General features: G+C 39.3%; 1 protein-coding gene across 1 annotated transcript; it reads right to left on the minus strand.

Moving 5' to 3' along the window:
• Nucleotides 1–3,049: 3,049 nt before the first annotated feature.
• LOC109086200 (eukaryotic translation initiation factor 2D-like) lies at nucleotides 3,050–11,619 on the minus strand. The gene is made up of 7 exons (XM_019100675.2): nucleotides 11,442–11,619; nucleotides 11,111–11,353; nucleotides 10,743–10,799; nucleotides 10,489–10,561; nucleotides 10,313–10,411; nucleotides 9,835–9,954; nucleotides 3,050–3,232 (listed from the first exon to the last, which is right to left on the minus strand). The coding sequence occupies exons 2-7, from the start codon at nucleotides 11,304–11,306 to the stop codon at nucleotides 3,193–3,195; spliced, it is 585 nt and encodes a 194-aa protein (XP_018956220.1). The 5' UTR covers nucleotides 11,307–11,353; nucleotides 11,442–11,619; the 3' UTR covers nucleotides 3,050–3,192.
• Between the last annotated feature and the right edge of the window lie 1,686 nt (nucleotides 11,620–13,305).

A 13,305-nucleotide genomic window follows, 5' to 3' on the forward strand; every position in this document is an offset into this window, starting at 1 on the left:
GATCTTGAAATCAAGAAAGCTAAGAGGATTTGCAAAATCAGGCTCAGTCCATACTGCTACTGTACAAGTCTCCTCTCCATTTACTGCATACTAGGCTATATACACTCTTTCTCTGTATCAGAGCATCCTTGCATGTCCCTCCGCAAAACCGAGAAGAAACGACATCAGTATTAAACTGCATTGTAGTTCACTCTAAATCTTTATCTCTCTCTCTATATAAATCTGTGAAATATAGAATGCATTCCTGGAAAAAGAGCGAAATACATGTCACATGCAATTATAAAAGTTATTTACACAGAATCCTGTTATTTACAAATTATTTGAAACTTTATATAAATCCATAATCCCAAATAATAATCAACTTTATACTAAGCTATTAACTTTCTACAAGATAATGTAGGCTACACAGTAACAATATTAATGTGAATAATAATGTGAACACAAACAGCGCCATTGACAAACACCAGAGAAAATCATCAATCCTGGTTTACTGGAGTGAGGAATACTCACAGGCTTACAGCTGCTCCTCTGACTATAGACACAGCCTCATTATAAGTACATCAGCCAATAAGAATTTGAGTAGAACTCTGACTCGACTCTGTTTCCAGACAAAGATTTTTTTTTTTGGCTTCATACGTATTTAAATCCAATGGCATTTATATGTCAAGGCAAGACACCTTTATTTAAATAGCACTTGTTACAAAGCAGCTTCACACTAATGAACAAATGTGACCCTGGACCACAAAACCAATCATAAAAAAAAGAATAAATAAGCTTTCCATCAATGCATGGTTTGTTAGGAAAGGACAATATTCGGCTGAGATACAACTATTTGAAAATCTGGAATCTGAGGGAGCAAAGAAATCAAAATATTGAAAAAAATCGCTTTTAAAGTTGCCAAAATGAAGTTCTAAGCAATGCATGTTACTAATCAAAAATTAAGTTTTGACATATTTATGGTAGAAAATTTACAAAATATCTTCATGGAACATGATCTTTACTTTTGATCCATACAATGTATTGTTGGCTATTGATACAAATATACTGTACCCGCGCTACTTATGACTGGTTTTCTGCTTCAGGGTCACAAATCAACTCTACAGAAGGCAAGTGTTTTGATTTAGCTCAATTCAGTTCAAGTTTTGTTATCCAATAGAGAAAAATATTCCTTCACAAATCATTAATATGCTGATTTGCGACTCAAGAAATATTTGCTGATTACTTTTTCTAAACAACAAAAAACCCTACTGACCCAAACTTTTGAAATGTAGTGTATATTTATGCATACAGTATTAAATCTGATACTAATATGATTATATAATTTCTGATATAATTTCTAAGATAATGAAATTGTCATTGTCAATGTATATTCATGTGTCCCAAAATAAAATCCAAAATCCGGTGATGCAGCATTATAAATAATGAACTGTACCACTTGTTAAACAAAAACAACCACCTTATCTCAAAGTCCAGAAGCTTCCTTGAGAACAGGAACATGATCAGACTTGCTTTAAGCCAGTTCTCCCTCTGTCCACAAAGTGGCACTACATCCACTAGTCACTAATACAATCATTTATGGTCAGCTGATGCCCATGTTCTTGGAGTTGCTTTCAATCCAAGGTCCGCTGGCCCATTCAGGTCCTTCATCACACCATCCTACACATATACAATCCCATGAAGTAGGTTTGGTCTAATAGACTACCAACCAATGTCACAACAGAGTAAAATAGGAGGCTAAGCTTCTGTAGGCCAACTGCTCATAGTAAAATAAAAACTTAGTGCTAACCGAAGGCTGTTCTTTCTCTAATAAAAATCTCTAATCTCTAATAAAAAAATCTAAATAATGGTGGAATAAATAATTGCGGAATAAAATCTTAAAGATAATGGAGACATCTCACAATTCTGACTTTTATCACTAGCAATTATGACTCCTCAGAATTGAGATATAAGATCAGAATTGTAAGATTCAGAAATTCTGTGAAGAAATGTCTGAATTGTAAGATATAAATTCACATTTGTGAGACAAAAAAAAAAAAAAAATAAATAAATAAAATCCTAAAAAAAAGTTGGAAAAACATTGCAGAAAAAAAAAACTGGATTCAAAAATGTAAACTTGTCACTTGTAAAAATGTCACAATTAATTTTTTATTTTATTTTTTATTTTATTTTTTTTTGTGGCAGAAACAGGCTTCCATATGTTGACCTGAAACAGGTCAAACCAAAATAGAGCTGTGCAGTTTGTAACAGGTCAATTATAGTTAAACATTTTCACTGTATGTTTATACAATATTTTATCTTTATGCAATATTTCTCATTTTTAATACTTTGATAAAAGTAAAAAAAAAAACTTGATAATTAAAACTAAAACTGAAAAATAAAATTCCTAAAAATCTTTTTACTATAACATAAAAACTGGAAAAAATGTATTAATAATAATAATAATAATAATAATAATATAGATGCTGTTATAGTTTTTATTAAATATATATATATATATATATATATATATATATATATATATATATATATATATATATATATATATATATATATATATATATTTTTTTTTTTTTTTTTTTTTTTTTTTTTTTTTTTTAAAAAAAATTTATAAAAACTATAACAGCATCTCAGTGATTTTAATATAACATTGGCTTGTACTACTAATATCCAAAAAGGAGAATTTTGTAGCCATAAGTTAGAAATGGGCTCCAATTTCTAATGGGTTTTCATTAGAATTAATGAACATAACACACAGTCCATGGCTCATATTTTTGAAACCATTGTGTTCTTCCAAAACACGTTGACTCCTGCTCAAACATTCCTTAAAGTTTAGCTGCAATTCACTGCTTGTGACAGTGTATACTTTTCTACCTGGCAATACATCATTATAAAAGATGACAGTCATTCTGGAGTCATTCTATCAGTTAGATCACATAGGCAAACCGATGCTTAAGGGACTCGAGCTCTGAACGAGTGGTTACTGCGGCATGTAGATATACTTTGCTCTGTTGAGAAAACATTATGTCAAGTATGAGATTAATTTAGGAGATTGCTCAGAATGAAATCAGATTTATTTTATTGCAGAAATTATGTTATGGTTAGGCTAGACATTATTTGAAATATTACAGCAACATATGGCTCTTGTGTTGAGGTTTTGTCTGCCATTTCTTCTTGCCTGGTTTGGTACCTTTGTCAAGACCTTGTACATATTTCCATGGGATCTGATACCGATCTGTAATAAAGGAGAAGAAGTGCACTCATATACAAGCAAAAGGCTGCAGGCAGAGATATAAGCAGTCATGAAGCACTGGACTATATGGTACCTAGCAACAGTTTGTCAACTTGCCAACTGAAGGACGTATTTCAAAAATGGAAACGATAGACTCACTACATTTACATAAAAAATAGGGGTCAGTAAAAAATTTTTAAAAGAAGTTAATACTTTTATTTAGCAAGGATGCATTCAATTGATCAAAATCGGCAGTAAAAACATTTATAATGTTATTTTTTTTAACTTTCTATTGATTTTTTATTTTTTTTAAATCCTAAAAATAAATGCATCATGGTTCCCACCAAAATATTAATCAGCACAATTGATTTCTACATTGATAGTAATATTAAATGTTCTCTTCCGATGGAACATCGAACTGCATCCTCTAGCGGTCGCTATGGGGAATGCCTTCGGCGAGACCGGTGCCTGAATCATACATCATACAAGTGTGTGGATCCGTGTCCTTGTTATTTGACACCTGATGACACACAATCTTTGCGTCCTTTGTTTGGGTGAAGAGCACGTGATGTCTGGAGGTACGGAGGAAAGTTAGCTCGTGGGGCTCGCAGGTGGACCTGGCTGATGAGTTAAAAAAAGGGATTTTCCCTCTCACGCTCATCAGTCACGGACGAGAGCGAGCTGCTGGATGATGATGTGATTTCTCTTACATCGTCTGATCGAGCTGCTAGTGCTCTGCTGGCTTCCGGCCAGGAAGAGCAGGAAATGTCTTAGGGGAGTCCTCTCAGTTCTCCCGGCCTGTGTACTCTGAGCTGTTGGGGGTTATGGAACACGCCACGGTGAGGATTGACTTTTCATGGAAGCAGGCTAAGCAGGCCGCAGAGTCATCTTGATGAGCATTATTTGTCTGACCATAACACCCTAGCTCAAGTGAGCCTTCCATTTCTTCCCAATCTCCATGTAGAGATTGAGAAGGCATGGAAAATCTGTTTTCCTCTCGCATCCATAGGTTCCAGCATACCAGTTATGCCAGTATTGAGGGGATGTGTGAAAACGGCTATGAGAAGATGCCCTTGTAGAAGAGACGCTAGCTAGCTATCTCTCTGTGGGTGAGACATCCTCTCTCGAGGCTCCCTCATTGCCATCCAAGCCCCTTCAAGATACATCTTGCTTGAATGGCAGGGTTTACGCAACAGCAGGTCAGAATGTGGCTTCACTGCACACCATGCTTCAAGCTTACCAGGCTGACCTGCTGAAAGACCTGGATAAAGGTCAGGGTCTTCCCCTGATGAGGATCTCGCTCTCTGTGCCACTAAGCAGGCCGCCACTGCCATGGGCAGACCTATGGTGGCCATTTTGATTATGGAGAGACATCTGTGGGTGAACCTGGCGGATATCAGAAGGCAAGAGAAGGGATTTCTCCTCGATGTGCCGGTTTCGCCTTCTTAGCTTTTCGGTACCTCCGTCAAGACTGTGGGTCGAGAAGTTTAAGGAGGCGAAGGCACGCTCAGCTGCCTTCAGGTCCTTCATTCCATGGAGGTCCAGGTCTGAGCCCAAACAGCGAAGGGGTCCTGGCCCATCCCGGTCTGAGGATCAGAGATGGGCACTGAATACTAGTATAGCAACTCGTGCCCCTCCCCTGCCTCCGGGTGGGGCCAGGAGTCGCGAGTCAAAAGGTAGGCAAGATCTGAGGGAGGTGATCCAGACGAGGTGTTCTCAATGCTCTAGTCCAGACCAGAGTAAAACCTGAAAACATCAACTCACCTCCCTCTGAGGGTTTTAACATCTGCCTTCATCTTCCCTCTTTCTAATTCCCCTGGAATCACCATCAACTCCACCTGACCGAGGACAGTTAGGAGCCTCCTGTGCTTGCATTACAGTGTCTCAAACTTAACCTATGATGTTTTGGTTAGGTTCTATGCTTCATAGAATTGCCTTACTGATGCTACCGCAAATGCAGCCATACCAAGTTGTTAGACTCGTCTCTGCTGAAATGTCTCATCCCGTGTGAGTTGGATCCCATTTCTGATGCGCCCTCTCGCTCAGCCCACTTCAGGACATGGCAGTGCTCCCCTCGCTGCCACAGGCTCTTTTCCCGGGATGATCAGGTGAGTCCTCCTCTCTACTGAGAGCTAGGAACTTGCCCCTAGGCCACTGGCCGCTCACTTCAGTCGAGCATGGTTTTCCTCCCTTTGTTAAGGTTGAGCCCTCTGCTTATTGAGCTCCGTGGTAGCAACACCAGATAGTTGTCCACTTGCTGCCTCCCTGATGAGCTGTCCTATTTGGTTGAGCCTAGCAGTGCTGGATGAGCTTAGCAGTGCTCCCCTCACCCAGAGGGTCTTCTATGAGCATTTCACTCCTAGCCTGAGTGTCCAAGTCCCTCTCCTATTTCAAGAGTTGGGCCTCCGCTCTCTAGAGCTCTGGTTATCAAACATGCCAGGTTCTTAATCCTCCTTCTGCCTGCCCGGTGGGCTGTCTGTTGGACGAGCTAGCATTACTCCCTTCACTATGGAGGGTCGCCTACGAGCATGCTGCTCCCTTCTGAGCGTCTGAGTTTCCCTCTCATCCTGAAGCTGAGTTGAATTCTCCTCTCTGTGGGCCCCACTGTGCAGCCACATAAAGGGGTCAGGCCTTCTTTCCACCATCCCACTTAGGCTCCTCTCATGGTGAGCACTGTTGTGCTCCCCTCACTTAAGAGGGTCACTTATGAGCACACTACTCCTGGTGTTTGGGGTTTCCCTCTCATCCTGAGGGTTGAGTTCTCAGCTCCCCAGAGCTCTGTGAATAAGCAACATCAGGCTGTTAGGCCCCTTTCTTCTGCCTCCCGGATATGCTGCTTTTATGATTGAGCTTGCACTACTCCCCTTACCCTAGAAGGTTATCCATGAGCACGCTGAAAGTTGAGCATTTGGGTGCCCCTCTCGTTTGAGAGCAGGGTGCTACGCACCTTAAAATTATGTATGAACATAATGCTCCGGACCAGTCTTGTTACCATTATGATGGGTTGGTGATGCTCCCCTCATATGAAGGATTTTTCTATGAGGTACATCATTTCCATCCACATGCGCTCTGAGTATGCATGCCCTCGCTGAATGGTCTGCTCCCTATAGTCACACAGGGTATCTAGGCCAGACAGCCTCATTGACCCCTTAGGAACGGTGTTCTTCTAAGCCACATCGTGGCTAGTGCACATGCTAAGCATCTGTGCTCTTTCTAAAAACCACATTGTGGTAAGGATGCACACTAAGCATCCTGTGTTCCTAAAATCCTGTATGGTATGGGTTACGCGCTGTCAGCACTTTCTCTGAGTTGGCTTAGGCCCCGGTTTCACCTTGGGCCCCACTTTACTTATGAGGTACTTATGTATCCCTGGTGATACTTTCTTGAGCATGGTGTTGCTACCGAGGACCTGTTAGGCCAGTTCCTTTGAGCAAGGTCATGCAGAGCTGGTGGTAGCCCCTGGGTGACGGGCCAAGGTCTAATCTATTATCCTAGACACTTGGCCGTATCCCCTTAAAAGAATCTCTTTGTTTCTGATTCCAAGCCTTTGAGCTCTACCCTGGTTCCAGGAGGCCTGGCCCTTAACAGGTAAGTTATTGGGGAATGCAGCTCAGGCCTTTGGCCAAAGGTGATAATGTCAGCAGTCAAGGCGTCCTTGTTGTTGCTTAGTGCTTGCCTTGATGCTTGACATGCACTCCCCTCAGCATGGCAGCATGGTATACCGTTCCCCATAGCAGCTACTAGAGGATGCAGTTCGATGTTCCCTCAGAAGGGAATGTCTCAAATTACGTATGTAACCATGATTCCCTGAGAAAGGAACAAGACATTGTTTCCTCTAGAAGCCTCGCTATGCTTTGGATGGAAGCTTCAGACGAACAAGCGGATGACGTGTTCTCCCAGGGCCCTCTTATACTGTGGTCATGCCAGTAGTGACGTCATAGGCTGTCGCCGGCCAATGTTATTGTTGTGTTTAGATGTATGCTTCAGACACCGGTCACACGAAGGAGTTCTCCATAACAACCGCTAGAGGACGCAGTGTCTCGTTCCCTTCTCAGGGAAACCATGGTTACATATGTAACCTGAGACTAGTGTTATTTTGTCAACTATTTTTAATTTAGTCTTAATCTTAGTCCTGTGTCAAATGTAACTTTTAGTTTTTATCATATTTAGTCAACTTGTCCTATTCTAGTTTTAGTCAAGTTTCAGTAGACTAAATGTCTAAACATTTTAGTCTAGTTTTAGTCAGTGGAAACTAAAGCCCCTTTCACACTCCACGTTGGACCTGGAATATTGCCGGGTCGCATTCTGTGTGAACGCAAACACGTCCCGGGATTGATTCCGGGATTGATCCCGGGTCGGGGACCTATTAACATAGCCAGGTTCAGTCCCGGAATGAGCGCTGTGTGAACAAAAGCCAGAACTAATGACGTATCGTAGTGATGACGCACGTTATCGCGCAACTCTTTTAGTGTGTTTTTAAGGCAGATCAACGTTCGCGACAAAACAAATATGTGCAAACTGTAACGAAGCAGAGATCAGTTAGTTCTTCAATTTCTGCGCTGACGCTGAGATCGTTCGCCAGCTTCAGTGAAAGTTAACATGCCTAGCGTTTTCGACTTGTACATTACACGTCACACCCACGTGTCTTCACGGGACCTTTACGGGTTGTGTGTGAACGCACACACATATTCCTGGTAATCGCTGGCAGTGTGAAAGGGGCAAAATCTAGCGACCCGGAAATAATTGCCGGGACATATTACCCGTGTATTTTCCGGAATCGCAGTGTGAAAGGGGCTTTACAGATTTATCATATTTTCATCTTACTGTATCATGGTTAAACTGATGAAAAAAAAAAAAAAAAAATTGCAATGATTGCTGTTATTTGGCAACTGTTATTTTTACATTTCATCAGAAGTTGCTCTTACAAGTATAAGTACAAATAAATAGAATATCAACTCGTATGCATGAATTATTTTACCTCATCTAGTGTACAGATTTATGACCGGCTACCAATTAGAGGCTAAATAAACACCAAAGACTTCAGATATACACTCGCCCTATCTACGTTATGAAAACTGGTGTAACAAAAACCTACTCTCAAATATTGTAACAGAGAAATTCTTAATAGTAATTCCAAGAATTCCAAGAAAAAATATTGCTGCACAGAGGTTGCATAGGTAACGTTACAATCCGCAACGACTATCGCAAATAATATAGTCAAGATTCATGACAGAACACAGACTGGCTAAATGACACTTTCATTTAAAATTTGGGGAAGTCATGGCCTAATGGTTAAAGAGTTTGACTCCTAATCCTGAGGTTGTGGGTTCGAGTCTCGGGCCGGCAATACCACGACTGAGGTGCCCTTGAGCAAGGCACCGAACCCCCAACTGCTCCCCAGGTGCCACAGCATAAATGGCTGCCCACTGCTCCGGGTGTGTGTTCACGGTGTGTGTGTGTTCACTGCTGTGTGTGTGCACTTTGGATGGGTTAAATGCAGAGCACGAACTCTGAGTATGGGTCACCATACTTGGGTGTATGTCACGTCACTTCACTCACTTACTTAAACAGAATACCTCAAACGGAGATGGCTGAACTCCAGCTTACTTGTACAGTACTGTATGTTAGTGATTTCAGATCACGGCACCTCTGCAGAGAGAGGGCGTGTGAATGGTTGCCAGATTGTATAAAGCTAAAAAACAGACAGAGTACGTATCCATTTAACAGAAAAGCTCTGACTGGGGGATTTGAGATCTTGATATCTGGCAACCGCAAACATGAACGCTCGCATAATAGTCTTATACAGCAGTCTGAAATGTTTTGGCTTTACCTTTTTCAACAAAAATAAAAAGGTTTTGGTAAAGTTTTTGGTCTTTTAACTACATTTTAGTCTTGTCTTTTTTTGTCAACGATACTGCATATTCATTTAGTCTCAGTTATTTATTCATGACATTTTTGTTGTCTCGTCATAGTCTCTTTTTCGTCAGGGGAAAAAACCTTGTTGACGAACATTTTTCTTCATAGGTTTCATTAACGAAATTAACACTACCTGAGACGTTTCTTGAGCAGCAAATATATTAGAATAACTTCTGAAGGATCATGTGACAATGAAGACTGGAGTAATGATATTAAAAATTCAGCTTTACATCACAGGGATAAATTACATTTTAAAATACTGTATATTTAAAAAGAAAAACACTCTTAAATTGTAATAATATTTCATAATATTACTGCTTTTACTGTACTTTTGATTATATAAATGCAGCCTTAATGAGTATAAGAGACTTCTTTCAAAAATGTAAAACAAATTTTCAAGATAAAAAGTAATGCAACACTTTCTTGTTATTAGTTGTTAACAGAACATGTACACAATTAGGTTACTCTGATATGACACGTGTGTGAACTTGAGGAGAACTGACTTCATATATCTACTAATAATCATCTTAAAACCAGTTGATTAAAATTCAAAATGGCACAAAAAATTTAAGTTCTAAAACTTTAATATAGGGTTCTATAATAAATTATATTCATAGATTTTTGGCATAAGCATTCAAATATTTATTGGGGCCACTATATATAGTCATAGCCTTAGGACAGCTTCATACCTTTTATTGGAGCCCCTGGAGGCAACAGTAATGTCTATGGGCTCCATCTGTCCTTTCTTAACCACAGGAGGCTGACCTGGAAACAGCACCTCATGGCAGGCTTGCATTCTGATGAAAGTCCTAAGGATACGGAGAAACACTGTCCATACTCACATGTGTTCAGATCAATGTCTGCACATGATCAAAAAAAAAAAAAAAGAAAAGAAAAAAAAAAATACACAAATGCAGCCAACAACATAAAAAGGTATTTTATCAGAAAATGTAAAAACTAGTTCTAAAGCATATGTTAGTGATTACACACACAGCTTGATTGTAAACTGACAATTTAAGCAGCTGCCAATTATACACAGTAGGGAAACTGACATTATTTTCAGAGGGTTAATGCTGTTCCTGTTTAGGAAATTGGTTTGAAATAAGACAATTATGTGATTCTCATAGAAATTAAACAAAAACGAAGAACAGGCTGGTGTAGAGTTACCTGCTAAAGAGGTCTGCTAAAGATTTCAGTTTCTCTACTTCCTTGTATTCAGACTTCTCCAGCAAACAGTCACAAAGTGTAGGGTTAATGTTAACATAACTGATGAACAAGAGAAGAGACAAGATCAATTTAATCCATTTGAAACCATTAAATTGTTAAATTGTAATCATATTCACCTCAGAAGCTCCACCCCCCTCCTCAGACTCTTTTTCCGGCTCAAAGTCCTCTGGTATGCTGAAAGAACATAACCTGAAAAAGGAGTGCAAGTTGTTTAAGAAAAAAAAAAAAATGCAACAGATATTTTCTTCATTATGTGTTCTGACCACTTAAATTGTATTAAAAGTTTATGAATGAGATGTTAACAGTGAAATGGTCTGCATACTCAGGGTTTCTCCAGTCAACTTCCACAATGTTCTTCACACCTACTCACCTCCTTCACCTGAATCAGACTGTGATCCTTCTGCATGCACTGCAGAAACTTGGAAAGCTGGAATGGAAGAAAGAAACATTGTGACCAACTAAAACAGAGATAGAAAGGCTACACTGACATGGACTAAAATCTCACAATCTGTGAATAGTTAGTACGTTTTTATAACTGGATTTCTTGATATCTAGGTACTTTCCTTTAGGACTGTGGGGGAAAAAGGATCTTTTGTTACATTACAAATACTATAAATGTTCTCACTGTCATTTATTATTTTGACATTTTGAAGTCATTTTTTAAAGTATCAGTTTATTTAAAAAAAGTAGCAAACAGCTACAAAATGGACATGTGACAGGAAGTCAAAGACATTTCACCCTGTGGAGATCTAGAGTCTCCGTCTTCTCCCTCAATGTTTTCTTCCTCCTTAACCTCAACCAGTTCTTCCTCCTTCAACAGCTTATGTTCATCCAGCCTAAGCTCCTGCATGCTCTGACAAGATGTTTCCAATGGAGCTGAATCAGGGCTGTCCTGCACCTCCTGCTCTTCCTCCTCGCATTCCTCTCCCTCCATTTCTCTTCCACCTATGCTGGAGAGTTTGTGACTGGTAGAGAAGATGTCTGTAGAAAGTGAATGTGATGTATAAAGAGGCAGGAACTAAGCCTAAATGAAAGTAAAGACAGAATAATGTTGCAATGCAAAGCTCACCATAGCTGGTCCATGTATGTGTGTAAAATATTCACTCCTTTCCCCTTCACTTCCACTGTTACTCATCTCAGAGCTCGACACAGCTGCTGTGCCAATAGCTACAAGTGCCCTTCAACACCACACAGACACAAAATAACCAATACATTTTTTTGGTGAGAGGAGAATGCCATACCAGGTTCCTGCTGACATTTTTAAATACTCTGGGGTTTTTAATGCTTTATTTAACATTACATCTCACATAATAAATGCAATACTCATGTAAACATATGCATTGTTTGTTTTAGTCTAATAAAAACAATCTATTACAATAAACATACTTTTGTTTAAAGTCAGAAATCAAAAATTCATAAATGACTAATAAATCCGACTTGTTTTTTTTACCCTGTGGAGTCTGACATATAAGAAGTTTTTAAAATGAAACAGTTCATTGTACCTTTAATATATATGTATATATATATATACACTCACTGGCCACTTTATTAGGTACACCTGTTCAATTGCTTGGTAACACAAATTGCTAATCAGCCAATCACATGGCAGCAACATGGTGAAGACAACTTGCTGAAGTTCAAACCGAGCATCAGAATGGGGAAGAAAATGGTCTCTTACAGAGAATGGTCCGAAAAAGAGAAAATATCCAGTGAGTGGCAGTTGTGTGGACGAAAATGCCTTGTTGATGTCAGAGGTCAGAGGAGAATGGGCAGACTTGTTAGAGATGATAGAAAGGCAACAGTAACTCAAATAACCACTCGTTACAACCAAGGAATGCAGAATACCATCTCTGAACGGGAAACGGAGGCTACAGTTTGCACAGGCTCACCAAAATTGGACAATAGAAGATTAGAAAAATGTTGCCTGGTCTGATGATTGGAATTTACCGCTGATTAGAGAACTGGCTTTACTGAGGAGATGCGCATTAATTATCGGCCGATATTTATTTTGCACCCCTATGAATAACAACAAACAAGTGCTGGCCTGCTCCACCAGTTAACTTCTGGAGAACCAGCGGCCACGTGACGAATGCCGGTTAAATGGAGGGATATCGCCATAGTGTGTACACTGAGAACAAAACACACACATTTATGATTCAGATAAATGTCATCATCATTAACAAAAACTGAGGGTTACCTGCAGCCTCACTTGTTGGAAACAGCTGTTTCTCCAGCTGAATGAATATGGGATTTTTATGGAGAACGTACAGAGTGACTGCATCTCACTTATGTGTGTAAATCTTCACAATATTCAGCTCTTCTTTATTTGGGATCAGCTCATTTAGATCCTCTTCTGACAGAGAAGGGAAAGCAGCAGAGATATCTGCTCTCAGCTTCCTCCTGTATGGACAGAAAGGACTACAAGGACAAGGCATCAAAAAACAACAACAACAAACAAACTCACAATTGATATCTGAAAACAATGGGAGAACTCTGGCTTAAAGTCTTTATTGACCTTATCTTGTTTCTTTTAACGACTACACATTTATCTTGAGTTTAGAACCCTTAGTATTCCTATGTATTAACATATTTTAAAAGGGAAAAAGTGGTTTCATTAAGATATCATAGAAGGATATGAAATCACACAGAAACATGTGAATAATTTTGTAAGGCACTTTATGTGAAGATACAGTAGATGATCTTGAATGAGTAAAAGGCACATAGTATCTTGTAATAACATAATAAACACCACATGAGGCACATATTCAATATCAAGTCTGACGTTATTTGTTACAGTTATGACTGAAATAATAATGTGCACGAACACAGTTGATGTAGTCAAAACTAAATAAGACTCACTTTGCAAGAATATTTCTTTCATTTCAATTCACGTTTAAAAGTCAAACTGGTTGAATAACTTAACGTTACCTGTC

The sequence above is a fragment of the Cyprinus carpio genome, chromosome B8 (genome assembly GCF_018340385.1).
Source record: "Cyprinus carpio isolate SPL01 chromosome B8, ASM1834038v1, whole genome shotgun sequence".
Taxonomy (NCBI): Eukaryota; Metazoa; Chordata; class Actinopteri; order Cypriniformes; family Cyprinidae; genus Cyprinus; species Cyprinus carpio.

Excerpts from the sequence above, each read along its gene's own strand:
- LOC109086200 (XM_019100675.2), bottom strand. The coding sequence starts at position 11,306 with ATGGAGGGAGAGGAATGCGAGGAGGAAGAGCAGGAGGTGCAGGACAGC. Across the intron at positions 10,800-11,110 it reads AGACTCTAGATCTCCACAGG|CTTTCCAAGTTTCTGCAGTG; the intron begins GTGAAATGTCTT and ends CTTCCATTCCAG. Across the intron at positions 9,955-10,312 it reads TTAGCAGACCTCTTTAGCAG|GACTTTCATCAGAATGCAAG; the intron begins GTAACTCTACAC and ends CCGTATCCTTAG.